This window comes from Haliotis rubra, unplaced genomic scaffold (genome assembly GCF_003918875.1).
Source record: "Haliotis rubra isolate DU_JTF1 unplaced genomic scaffold, ASM391887v1 Scf250, whole genome shotgun sequence".
Lineage (NCBI taxonomy): Eukaryota > Metazoa > Mollusca > Gastropoda > Lepetellida > Haliotidae > Haliotis > Haliotis rubra.
Window position 1 is genome coordinate 683,330 of NW_025766559.1, and position 13,711 is coordinate 697,040.

At 38.8% G+C, this 13,711-nt stretch overlaps 2 protein-coding genes across 7 annotated transcripts in view; both read left to right on the top strand.

Moving 5' to 3' along the window:
• Nucleotides 1-5,290, top strand: part of LOC124279497 (cytochrome P450 2U1-like) — a 38,723-nt gene extending 33,433 nt beyond the window's left edge. For all 6 annotated transcript variants that reach the window (XM_046715320.1, XM_046715322.1, XM_046715324.1 and 3 more), the window contains exons 5-8: nt 4-124; nt 1,698-1,963; nt 3,777-3,904; nt 4,513-5,290. In XM_046715320.1, the coding sequence (XP_046571276.1) occupies nt 4-124; nt 1,698-1,963; nt 3,777-3,904; nt 4,513-4,729 (732 nt within the window). In that variant the 3' untranslated portion in view covers nt 4,730-5,290. The remainder of the gene's footprint in view (nt 1-3; nt 125-1,697; nt 1,964-3,776; nt 3,905-4,512) is intronic.
• A 7,246-nt stretch (nt 5,291-12,536) lies between these two features.
• Nucleotides 12,537-13,481, top strand: LOC124279485 (elastin-like). The gene is made up of 2 exons (XM_046715305.1): nt 12,537-12,737; nt 13,255-13,481. Exons 1-2 carry the CDS (start codon nt 12,539-12,541, stop codon nt 13,407-13,409), a joined length of 354 nt encoding a protein of 117 aa, XP_046571261.1. The 5' UTR covers nt 12,537-12,538; the 3' UTR covers nt 13,410-13,481.
• The last annotated feature ends 230 nt before the right edge of the window (nt 13,482-13,711 follow it).

The window sequence follows — 13,711 nt, forward strand, 5'->3', positions numbered from 1 at the left end:
CAGAATGGAGACATTGATAGCGAAAGTACAGCAGGCCAGCTTCTCGGTGGGAACGTTGAAGTAGAGGGGAAAAAGTTGACCGAAGATGATATCAGAGGCCTTGTCATGGATCTTCTTGGCGCAGGTTGTAACCCATTGTAACCCATCATACAATACGTGTGACTATTATACGACATATAAACTGAACGCCAAAAGAAATGTTACACCTCTGAACATTAGAATATCCTAAAATGTTATATGGATAGAAGACTTTGGTTTGGTATGTTTTAACAACCAATCATGTAACTCTGTTGAGTCAAAACATCAGACTGATGAATTCATTGATAATTAGGATATCGACATGTTTGTTTAGGTGGGGTCCATTGTCCTATTTTCAATCATGTAAAAATTCAACTCAAAAGTGTAAAAAACAGTTAATAATGGGTCCAAATGATATTGTTTATGATGATAATGCATGCACATTCACAAAGAGTGATAAAGTTGGGTTTTGGATATGAAAGAATGGTTGTTTACCGTAAAAAGGGACCCAATGCTGAAATTGGATTTTTGTCTCTTTAAAACACATTCCAACCACTTGAGGTTTAATTTTTGGATCATTATGACTTTCGACTGTTTTAGGACTGTTTCCATAAATAGACCAAGAGCCAAATGGTCTAAATTTAGCCCAAAGGGATTTGGTTCTTTAAATTATTGATACTAATTGCATCTTCTTGATACTAATTGTACCTTATTGATATTGGATTTAATGTATTGATACTAGTTGTAACTTATTGACACTAACTGTAACTTATTGATACCAGTTCTTGAAAGGCAGTTAGAAGTTGGACGGACATGAATACGTGACACGTTTTATGGACAACTTCTTTTTATTCTTTATCACGACATTTCAGAGCTAGATCATTGGTCATTCACATCTTGAAGGGGCAAGAATTAGCTCTGAAACTTCGTGATGGAGAATAGAAAGAAGTTGTTATCCATAAAACGCGTCATGTTTTACGCTAATAGATGATAATTGTAACTTATTGACACTGATTCATACTTAATGGTACTAACTGTAACGTATTGACACTAATTGTGATTATATACTAGATGTAACTTATTGACACTAATTCTGACTTATTGATACTAACTGTAACTTATTGACACTATTTGTGACTTATTGATACTAAATGTAACCTATTGACACCAATTGTGACTTATTGATGGTAACTGGAACTTACTGACACTAATTGTAACCTTCTGACACTAATTGTGACTTATTGATGCTAACTGGAACTTATTATCACTAATTGTAACATATTGATGCTAACTGTAACTTATCAACACTAATTGTAACACATTGATGCTAACTGGAACTTTTTGACACTAATTGTGACTTATTGATGATAATTAACGTATTGACACTAATTGTGACTTATTGATGCTAACTGTAACTTATTGATGCTAACTGTAGCCTATTGATACTAACTGTAACTTATTGATGCTAACTGTAACGTATTGACACTGATTGTGACTTATTGATACTAACTGTAATTTATTGACACTGATTGTGACATACTGATAGTAACTGTAACTTATTGACACACTGATTGTGACCATATACTAGTTGTAACGTATTGACACTAATTGTAAGTTATTGACACTAATTGTAACATATTGATGCTAAATGTAACTTATTGACACTAATACTGTTACAGCTGCGGAAACAACAAGACAGACGATGCTCAGCGCTTTGTTGTATATAGCGAACCATCGAAAAGTGCAGGAAAAAATTCAGGCTGAATTGAGCAAAGTTGTCCCCCATGGCGCTATGGTGACCGGTGACGACAAAGCCCGCCTCCCATACACAAACGCCGCTCTGCTAGAGTTTTATAGAGTGCACAGTCCTCTACCTCTCCCGTTTCCTCACGCCACGAGTCGGGATGTTGATTTCCAAGGTTATCACATACCTGAAAATACAACAGTAAGTAGTAAGTAGCGGTAACGACACATGGTGAGTGAGTTTAGTTTTACGCCGCTTTTAGCAATATTCCAGTTTTATCACCAACAGAAATGTGCTTCACACATTGTACCCATGTAGGGAATCGAACCCGGACCTTCGGCGTGACGGACGAACGCTTTAACCACTGGGCTACCCCACCGCCCCAATAACAGATGGACTGTACCCTCTTAACGAAATATATATAGTTGCGTTATGGGTTATCGGACACTTACGGACATCCGTTGTTGTCTCGATTTTCCCATGAAGAAATGTAAAACATGCCACTAACTTGTAACTGAACACAAGCCATCATTTAAGAATATACACTCTCCTGTGATGCAACACCTCTCATCACAGCCCTCCAAACGTATGACGTCCGTCAGAAAATAAGCAGTCGGTGACGGCGTTGTCAGACGTACATGTTCTCGTTAGTGAGTTATGGATCATTTTGTGAGTGAGTGAGTACTGTTTTTCGTCGCTTTTAGCAATATTCCAGCAATATCATGGTGGGGGACACCAGAAATGGGCTTCAAACATTGCTCCCATATGGGGAATCGAACCCGGGTCATCGGCGTCACGATCGAACGTTTAACCACTAGACTACCCCACCGCCCCTGTACATGTTGCTGTTTGTCTTGTATATAAGCACTTGTGTATCAGCACATATAACAATTCCTATGGTATTTCAATGTTTAACCTGTTATAACCAGTACACTGACATACTTATGGACACAGCAGCATGTTATTGTGGACAAGGGCCACAGTCAAGTTGATCGCTTCGCTTCGCGGAGTTGCGTCCCTTCGACTGCGTTGAAACCAACAATTGCAGGTTTGAGATCGCAAATTCGTTCCTATTTTGTCTCTAGGTTTATGACAGAGTAACTATGGTTTATTAAAATATTGGAGAGTCCTTAACGTCTATTGAGCAGTATGATTGTAATACCGTTTAAAGCCGCGCCGAACCAAAATAACGCACTCATATTCAAGAGAATATTTCCCACAGTGGCATTTGAAGTCCAAAATCGTTAAGGCATTTTTAATAGGTTGTTAGAATTGGAATCAAATTCGAACCTGACATATGGCCTGATGAAAGAAATATCATATCCATAATTGATTTTTATTTGTCATAGAACGTGTTGATTTTCGTGCATAACTAATCGAGCGGGTTCTGTTGTCCGTGGGGTTATCCGATTCTCTTTGTTAGCGGACGGCGGGGTAGCCTAGTGGTTAAAGCATTCGCTCGTCTCGCTGAAGACCTGGGTTCGATTTCCCACATGGGTACAATGTGTGAAGCCCGTTTCTGGTGTCCCCCATTGTGATAATGCTGGAATATTGCTAAAAGTGGCGTAAATCTAAACTCACACACTCACTCACCCACTCTTTGTCAGCAAACATAGAAGCGGCATGTATAATGTATATGACCTTACTCAAGAGTGACATCCTGCCATTACAACATAACGCTCTAGAGTGAAAGGCAGTGCTACCTAGTCAACAGGGGCGATGGGGTAGCCTAGTGGTTAATGCGTTCTCTCATCACAACGAAGACCCGGGTTCGATTCCCCACATGGGTACAATGTGTGAAGCCCATTTCTGGTGTCTCCACCGTGGTATTGCTGGAATATTGCTAAAAGCGGCGTAAAACTAAACTCACTCACTACAGTGTCAATAATCAAGGGTTTTCAATTGAGATTTGCAAGTGTAGTTTCGATACACTGAGATTTTAACTTATTGTTCAAAAAAAGGAATGTGGAGACTATAGACATATAACGTATATCTTCTGCCTCTACTTGTTTAGGTGTTATTCAGCATGTGGTCAATTCATCATGATGAAAACTTCTGGGAACGACCATTCGAATACATTCCTGAAAGATTCCTCGACCAAAATGGAGACCTCCTACCCAGCAGCCATGAAAAACGTCGTCGGTAAGAAACAATGATAAGTTAGGCTTGCTTCTTTGTTGCTTAACACCACACACAGTGATATTCAAGTTGTACGGCAGTCTGGACTAAACAATCCAGTGATTGGTGTGCTTCATGTTTGGAATACCTAGCTAATGAAGTCATTGGATTGTGCAGTTCAGACTCGAATATATGCGGACAGAAGATGATGGAATTAAATAATAATCAAACAAATAAACGCAGAATAATAAACAGTATCGTCCATGTAAGTTTATACCTATATTGCATCAGAAGAGTTTGAAGAGAATATTGTTTCGTGCACTCTATCAAGCAATTCGTGATGTCAGCATCTTAATAGTGAGATTTGCATTAATTCAAGATAATATAAATGATGCTTTCCTTCTCAGCAACCGCATAGCTATGGACTACCGGTGTGGTTATATTTGATAACTTTGAGTGTTTCTAAAAGTATTCAACGTACCAATACGGAATAAAAGCAGGGCCTTCTAATACAGCTGATCCCTTGACCATTAGGCTAACAATCCAACCCTCAATTAGCGTTAATATATTATAATTACCATACCAGCATGTACCTACAATGAGTTTTACGATTACATGACTTTTTATTGCAGCTTGGTTGCCTTCAGCTTAGGAAAGCGAATCTGCCCTGGGGAAGGCTTTGCACGTCTTCGCGTCTTCCTCTGCGTGGCAAACATCTTGCAGAACTTCGACATTCTGGCGGACAAGTCATGTCCCCTGCCTCCTGCTGATTCACGCACATTTCAGCAGGGAGTGGTCCTCTATCCACCGTCGTACAAGATACGGCTCAGAAAGAGAGAAAGCAAATAATCGGGAATGTTTCGTCGCAGCAGTAGACTGCTGGCTTTGTAGGAAGAGGAAAGTATGCTTCTTAAAGAGAGAGTATGTACTATAGTAAGAAGCTTATACCAGTACAGATCCAGGCGTTGTAATGACTGGCGAGCTGATGCATGGACACGTTGTCTCCATGCGTTATGGTTATCATAACTATCACAAAGATCATGATAAACATCATACATGCAAAGTCATCAGACGAACAAAATCGTGTTTGAGCCATTTGAATCAAGCTTGATGTGACTGTCAAATGGAAAAGTTGTTCCTAATTTAGTAGACATATTTAACTATGTGGACAGATGTACAAAACGAAATTTGTTCTACTGGACGAACAAAAGAGTGTTTAAATCAAGCTGCCTATTGAACAAGTTGCTCCTGTTTAAAAGACTTTATTAAGTATAATATGTGGACAGATGTACACAATGCAATTTGTTCTAGGAGACGAAGAAGAAAGAGCTTGCAATAAGTGCCAGGTGGCCTCGTTGCTCCTAAAGACATTTAAAGACATTAACGACATTTAAAGATTGAAATACATCATTCACTATGTGGACAGATATATATGTTCTGGGCTTTTGGATCAAGCTTGCTAGGACTGCCCACTTCCTAAATCGGAATAGCCTTTACACGCAGACAAACGTTTACGATATAAATCTAGGACAATTATGAACATATATGAGGTTTAAATTGTAACATGTATGTTTTTACTTAACATTCGTCTCACCATGTACTTTACATCAATCAACAAACATACAAATCATGTCAACAAAAATTGTAATGACAGGCTCTTGACCATTCTTGTAATGATACCCACTCTGATAAGTGTGCAATTTCTATGTCAACAACGTCAGTGGAAGGTTATACTTAAGGCCCTTTTTTGTGCCGCAAGAACGTGTTAATATAATTTTAGTACAATCAGTATTGACAAATTGAAACCATCAATACATTGAACAAGATGTCAAAACTACCAGTTGAGATATTTCTCCCTTCTCAGGTACGTTCATGCCTTCTAATGCTTGCTTTTAGATTGGTAGAAACTACGGTCTGAACTGATATACACAATCTGTAAAAGCTGTTTGACAGTCATGTTCAGATGTGTCAGGGGCCTAAATGAATGCTGAGAGTCATTCTTAATGTTAATCGATACCAAACCATGAGTATTTATTTTGCTTAATGGATATGTATAAACAGCATCAAAAGCTATTTATCATTAATTTTATTATTTTTCTAGTCTGATCCATAGGTACTCATCCTTGATTCTTCAGAGTGTTATACTTCAGCTCGTTACGCCAATTGCGATGGGGTAGCCTAGTGGTTAAAGCGTTCGCTCGTCACGCAGAAGACCGGGGTTCGATTCCCCACACGGGTACAATGTGTGAAACCCATTTCTGGTGTCTCCCGCCGAGATATTGCTGGAATATTGCTAAAGCGACGTAAAAATAACCCACATTCCTTCACGAAGCGAAGGGGTCCAGGGTATGAAGCGTATATGGAATGATGACATAACTCACTGGATAATCGAGGATGATACCTGTTCTGTAGTTTCACCTATAGCGGTTGTATCTGCGTAGTTTTTCTTTTATACGAGAATATTCTATTTATTTTTTTTGCAAACTGTTGACATGACACTGGGTGTGTAATAATTAGATGTGTATGTACTTTGGAAACCGCCAGTCTCAACGATACTGGTTAAAGCGTTTCGTACGATTTTTCTATAGCATACATACCAAATAATATTTCAGCAGCTCCGTACTTTAAAATATAGTCATTTCATGTTCTGCTTTCTGTAGAATCATTTAATGATTATGGAAATGCTTTATGTTGATTTTGTTTAAATATGGACACTCCAAACAGTAACCTGTTGTTGTATAGACGGATAAATTGGACACTCCGGAAAAACTTAGTATTGGTTTTATTTCATCACAAATACAAAACAACCTGTAGTAATAGAATGAGAACTCGCTACACCAAAGGCCTGATGATGAACCCTGCGGTGCGTCATATCTTCGTCACGGTCTTGTTATACCCATGACACGACTCCCTCGGTGTTGGGAACACTTACAGGTCCAAGACCGGTGCCAGACACACTTCTATGAGAACCATATGTACCTAGAACAGAAATAAACACAAGTCAACAACATATTGTGTATATTCTTATTTAATGGAATGAACCCTTGTGGACCCGTGCAAAACTAATTCCAATCATATTGTGATCACATACTTATAATTGGATAATGCTCAAAGGCAAGGCATATTATTGTGTTTCTCATCTTCACGCAAAGCGTTTAGAAGTTGCTTATTGGCGGAATGAAACTAAACAACGAATTAAAGTGCTTCCAATCTAAGCGAACAAATAGATATTTCGAGGTACAAGGATATGGGTAAGCTAACGGCGTTTCGAACATTATTGTCATAATGTATTACGTCGTGACAGTTAGATGTGCAAGGGGGGTTTACCGCCAGCGTTTGTAGCGCTTTAAGAAAACGAACACACAACAAGATATTGACAGATAGGGGATCACAAACACGGCTCAACTTTGATTCGAACTTACATCGGTGTAAAAGCTTTTATAAATTATAGGTTTATATAAAATACATGTATGCACAAGCTTGAAAAGTAATAACAATTATCGTTCAGCATTAAACAAAATTACCCTCTGAACTTAACCTATTGTGGTCATCGTATAGTCTATCCATGTAATCACCTTCAAGAAGTGGAGAATGGAAGTCGAGTGTAAAGGTAACCGGCGTATTAATAATGTAGCGGATTGCGCATTCACTTACGTGGAATGGCTCAGTATAAATGTACTTATTATTTAACATTATCATTTTCATTTCTATTTCGAATCGAAGTACTTTAGGCAATTAACCTGAAGTGGAACATGACAAAGATGAGTTTTACCATAATATGAATCAGAAGACATTGCACTCTCAGAAGTATATGCAGACCATTTACTTGAAAAAGATACAAATAACTATCTACAGTGATAGATATTTGTACCATTGGAACCCGTTTCCTCCTTAGGTGTCCAGACATAGGATGTCATTGATGTAGTTGGCAAGACTTGAATAAATCCTGAACAAATGTGCCCGGGCCAGGTATTTTATACACTAATTAGACAAGTGTTATGTTGAAAAATATCAAGTTTCTACCGGTTAAGATCTAAAAAAAAGTTCATAGCATACTGCTTCATCAGAAATTACCTTGTTCGATGAGATCAAATGAATTTAGTCCGGGAGAAGCTTGAACGTGAGAAGGCCTGACCGGTCTCATAGGTCTGTAGAGTGTAGTTAGGTAGTACAACAGAATCTTTAACATCTGAAGCACAAGAACAGTACAACAGTGACCTTCATCTTTAACATCTGAAGCACAAGAACAGTACAACAGTGACCTTCATCTTTAACATCTGAAGCACAAGAACAGTACAACAGTGACCTTCATCTTTAACATCTGAAGCACAAGAACAGTACATCTTTAACATCTGAAGCACAAGAACAGTACAACAGTGACCTTCATCTTTAACATCTGAAGCACAAGAACAGTACAACAGTGACCTTCATCTTTAACATCTGAAGCACAAGAACAGTACAACAGTGACCTTCATCTTTAACATCTGAAGCACAAGAAAAGTACAGCAGTGACCTTCATCTTTAACATCTGAAGCACAAGAACAGTAAAACTGTGACCTTCATCTTTAACATCTGAAGCACAAGAACAGTACAACAGAGACCTTCATCTTTAACAACTAAAACACAAGAACAGTACAACTGTGACCTTCATCTTTAGCTTCTGAAACACAAGAACAGTACAACTGTGACGTTTATCTTTAGCTTCTGAAACACAAGAACAGTACAACTGTGACGTTTATCTTTCCCATCTGAAACACAAGGACATTGCATCTCTGACCTTCATCTTTAGCTTCTGAAAAACACAAGAACAGAACAACTGTGACGTTTATCTTTACCATCTTAAACACACAAGGACATTGCATCTGTGACCTTCAGCTTTACCATCTGAAGAAATGCCTTCAGAGGTCAGCCCGAGATGCCTTAAACTCTACTGTTCCAAACCGTTATTCAACACAAATTGGTATTGATAACAATTCAGTTTCAACGATATCTTTTTACGCCGTTTTTAGCAATATTCCAGCAATATCAGGATGGGGACACCAGAAATGGGATTCACCCATTGTACCTGTACATGCGTCGAAATATAGATATGAAACAAAGGTAAAATATGTGGAATTACATCAATTACATAATAAAATTACACGGAGTTCCACAGGAGGACCTACCTGTGAAAACTGCTTCGGGGAAACTTGAGTCAAATGTATGCCACGTTGTGTTATATAGTGGTCAAACTATTGATACAATCCCGTTGTGAGTGACGTCCGTCTTCCACTGACACACATGTCATTGTCTGTATTGACCATTGTCCTAAAATGCCCTTAAGCTAATTCATGAATCACGGCAAAGGCATCCCTGGTCCAGTGAAGCTAGAATCCCCTGGCATCAGTGTGCTTGAGAATTTCGATATATCATGGTGTGTTCACCCAAGCATGGATATGATGGTTAACATATATTATTTAGGAGATAATCCTATATACCAACGCGTGAGGTTTTAAATGAAACATTTAGCAGCGTTCAACCAACTATAATCACTTCCAAAATGTAAACACAATAGTATTATCTCCATTCTACCTTGACATATGCACCATGAATAAAACACGTTTTAAATATGCACTCATTACCCTTGCGTAGTGTTTTGACACTGCGCAGTGAACCGGCTCTCAGAAGTGGTTATTGAAAATCTTTCACATCTAATTTTTTAGTAACAGCCAATCAAAACGAACATGCTTAAATGTCATGGTAGAATGTTTGTTGAGTTGTTTGAGAGAGTGTATACATTGTTTTAGTTTAGTCACGCATGAGATAAAAAGTAAAAGCGTCTCTACTGGACCGTGAAACTTAAACAAGGCCAGGCTTGGAGCATTAATACTGAATTTGTCTGCATAAATAGAAATTTCAAATTAATGAATCATGAATACGGAATAATGTCAGTTGATATACATGTTAACCTTTCAGAAATCTCCCATTACGTCTGCCTGTCTGTTCGCCCATCTGTCTGATGCCTTTCGTTTAGGCGTCCTTTTACCCAACAGAACACTTACAGCAAAATAAACGTTTTGTTAAATAAGATACGCTGAATTTTCTGCGATGCTGGGACAGGACAGTTAAAAAACGCTGATACGAAATATAACATATTTGTATTAAGATGTTTCCTTATCAACGAAACGTTAAAATATGGTACTTGTTGGTCCCTGCCTGGCGCTCGGCATTAATGGGTACAACAAGGACTGGTCGGCTCGGAGTCAGTATAATGTCTGAGTGGGGTATTCATGTTTCACTGCGGCATGGTATCTCAGTGGGTTAGCACTATAAAACCAGCTTAAGTCTTGGCTAGTACAAGCAGCTGCACGTACACATACACACGCATGCACGTCGTCATATGAGCGAAATATTCTCCAGCGCGACGTTAAACCCAATTTCACCTCACCTCACCTCACCTTATCAACGAAATACGTTTGCTTTCATATAACTGTTACAATCAATGAATAAATACACACAACTATATTTCATACGAAAACTACGGCTACATAATCAAATGTTTGAGAAGTATTTCTGGAAGCACAAAGTGTTCTTTTCGTAAATCCAAACGCGCTACAGCCATTTGAATGCGATAGTTGTGTTTTAATGCTGCTTTGAAAGTACATGTACTTCACTTGTGTCAAAGCTTGCGAGTTTCGTGTGAGTGAGTGAGTATGGTTTTACACCGCTTTGAGCAATATTCCAGCTATATCACGGCGGGGGACACCAGAAATGGGCTTCACACATTGTACCCATGTGGGGAATCGAACCCGGGTCTTCAGCGTGACGAGCGGACGCTTTAACCATTAGACTACCCCACGGACCCATTCCGTGTGAGAAGATACTGATGCAGGTCTAAAGTACAGTCGGTACAATCCATGAGCAGGGATTTGGTGCTGACATACTAACAGCAAAACTAGGATTAGACCCTAGGTTAATATGTTATATTTAGACCTGAGGGATGAATCCCTGTAATACATGCAATATGTACTTTGCGTCTGTTACATTTCTATGTTGACAAAATATATAAAAAAGCATATCTAAAACATATTTGTTGTGCATTATTAAAGACAAAACATGGACTGATCATACACAGCATCGCCACTGTCTTTCGTTCTTCAATTTCTTCTCCTTTGATTTTGTGCGACTACATGGTTTGTCAGGATAAAGTGAGTGAGTGAGAAAGGTTTTACGCTGTTTTTAGCAATATTACAGCAATATCAGGGCGGGGGACACCAGAAATGGGCTTCACACATTGGACCCATGTGGGGAATCGAACCCGGGTCTTCTGCGTGATGAACGAACGCTTCAACCACAAGGCTACCCCACCGCCCTTCGTCAGGATAAAGACCAGGTTTCAGATATCCGTAGTTTGTGAAGTACATCATTTGGTTTCAAGGCTGTGACAGTCCTATACTTTTATTAAAGATATTAATTCATACCCTCACTCTCAAATGTGTAACCTAGTGATAAAGCGTTCGATCGATTCGATTCCCAACATGGGTACAATGTGTGAAGCCCGATTCTTGTGTCCCCCGCCGGGATATTGTTGGAATATTGCTAAAAGACATATAAACCCTCACTCACTCAAATGTTTCGTAAGGTTGCCTTGGAAAACCATATTCAATTTCTTTGGGAACAAGAATAGCAACGGTGCTGAACTGGCATTACAAATGCTCATTCACTTTTAATAAAATGGTTTTCTTTTTTAAACGGAAGCTGGCCAAAAGGTATATGAAAGGTATATCTTGCAATGTTTATTAATGTCAACAAAACAGGATAAACAATCTTGCAATGTCAACAAAACCGATGAGATAAAACAATCTTGCAATGTTTATTAACCATGCCAAGATCTTTGATAAAATCAGGGAAAAAATGTAACATCAACCCGATTTTTTCCCCACAAGTAGCACTATTTTCTATAAGTCGGTTGCCTCTCAGCTTCTCGAATAAGTATTAATGAATCCATCTGGATGTATTAGATTTGAGCTGAGGTAATGCTCACTGATTCATAGGCATTGTTCATTGTTCTTCTTAGAGCACATCACAATGTACATTGAACAGTTGATCATAAATAACTGTTGTTTCAGATGTTGTGTAACAGGCGGTCATCTGTTTCAATCTATTAAACAAAGGCTGTTCACACACAAGATAAATGACTTAAACGCATGGTGTATAAAAGCCTGGCTTTGCTTGAGATAAAACAGTCTCTCGGCATCACTGAAACTCAGTACACATCTCTGTCTCATTCAGATACATGTAAGTACAACTAATTTAAACGTGTTATTAAAATTGGAATTATAAAGTAAATATGCTGATTTAGTTGTTAAATGATTTGGTCCGAGTTCAGGTGTTTGCGAAAGGTCTCCAATAGTTTTGGTTTTTCTTGCTGATAGAAAATGGTCTTGTGATATTTAAGATATTACCTGCAGTTGATGTTGTGAATCATGTGACTGAGTTAACGCCGCACTCAGCAATATTCCAGCTATATGGCGGGTGAATCCCGTGAACTAGTTTTTGACATCAAAGCTCGATAACTAATGATGACACTCTACAGTTGTAGAAGTGTATTACTGATGAAGTGAATATTAATATTAAATCTATTTATTTAATCTATTATTTCCTTTACAGCATCAGAAAATGAAGGTCATCACTGTGGCAGCAGTCTGTCTGTGCGTCATCGCGACAACAGACGCCTTAGGGCCATTTGGATTCCGTCCTTTTGGTCTTGGTATGCCGGGTGTTGGCGTCCCCCCCTTCGGTCTTGGTGTTCTGCCCATGGGACTGCCCAGACACGTGGGCCACCCTGGAATTGGCTACCCTGGTATCGGAGTACACGGTAAGTTAAACAGATCAGAGATATACATTGTACATGTCACATATCAGTCTACATATTTATAATTATTACCCGCCCGTTGAAGATATCACTGTTTAATAAATCTACAATGTTATTACATAGATATACATGACAGTCTACAAAGTAATATATCTCAGGTACACCTTTATCTAAAGTGAGGAGGACTTTATAACTTCTGAATAGACAAAAAATCATATTCGGCGTGCAATGTGCACGTTTCCGACCAATAAATACACAAGAGCAAGATATTTCACATTTGTGAAATTAGATGTTTATTTATAACTGAATAAAGTATCATTAACAGTTTAGTTTTACGATTTCGGTGCACTGAGTGAATTGACTGAGTGAGTGTAATATTTCCGCCACCTTTAGAAATATTCACCACACACATCCACCCGAACCATCTAAAATAAGGCTGCAACTCCGTTCCTTATTCATCTTTGTGCTTCTTCGTGTGCTTTCAACAGTATTGACATTAAGTAAATATTGATTTTTCCAGGTTTCGGGGATGTGTACGATCTTTATGATCGTTATGATGCCAACGCTGCCACACGAACCGGTGCCGCTCCAACCGGAGCTAGAGCTGGAGCTGCAGTCGGTGTCGGTGCCGGTGCCGCCTATACCGGCGTTGATCATACCATGATGGCGTTCTAATTGGCATCAGCAGCTCTAATGTTGACCAGGAAGAGAGGGCAACTGATGAAGGGGATACCGCATCAAGCCTGTTTAGTGACAATTCTACTTCTGTTTTTGTTCATGCTTAGTTCAACAAAAACGCGTTGACATCATGTAACATTTGAATATGTGAATCATTTGGTTGTTTGTTTTATCAATAAAAATGGAAATAAAAATATAACTTGTTTATGGCATTTTTAAGTCAAGAAAGCATTCGGGGCGGTGGGGTAGCCTAGTGGTTAAAGCGTTCGCTCGTCACGCCGAAGACCCGGGTTCGATTC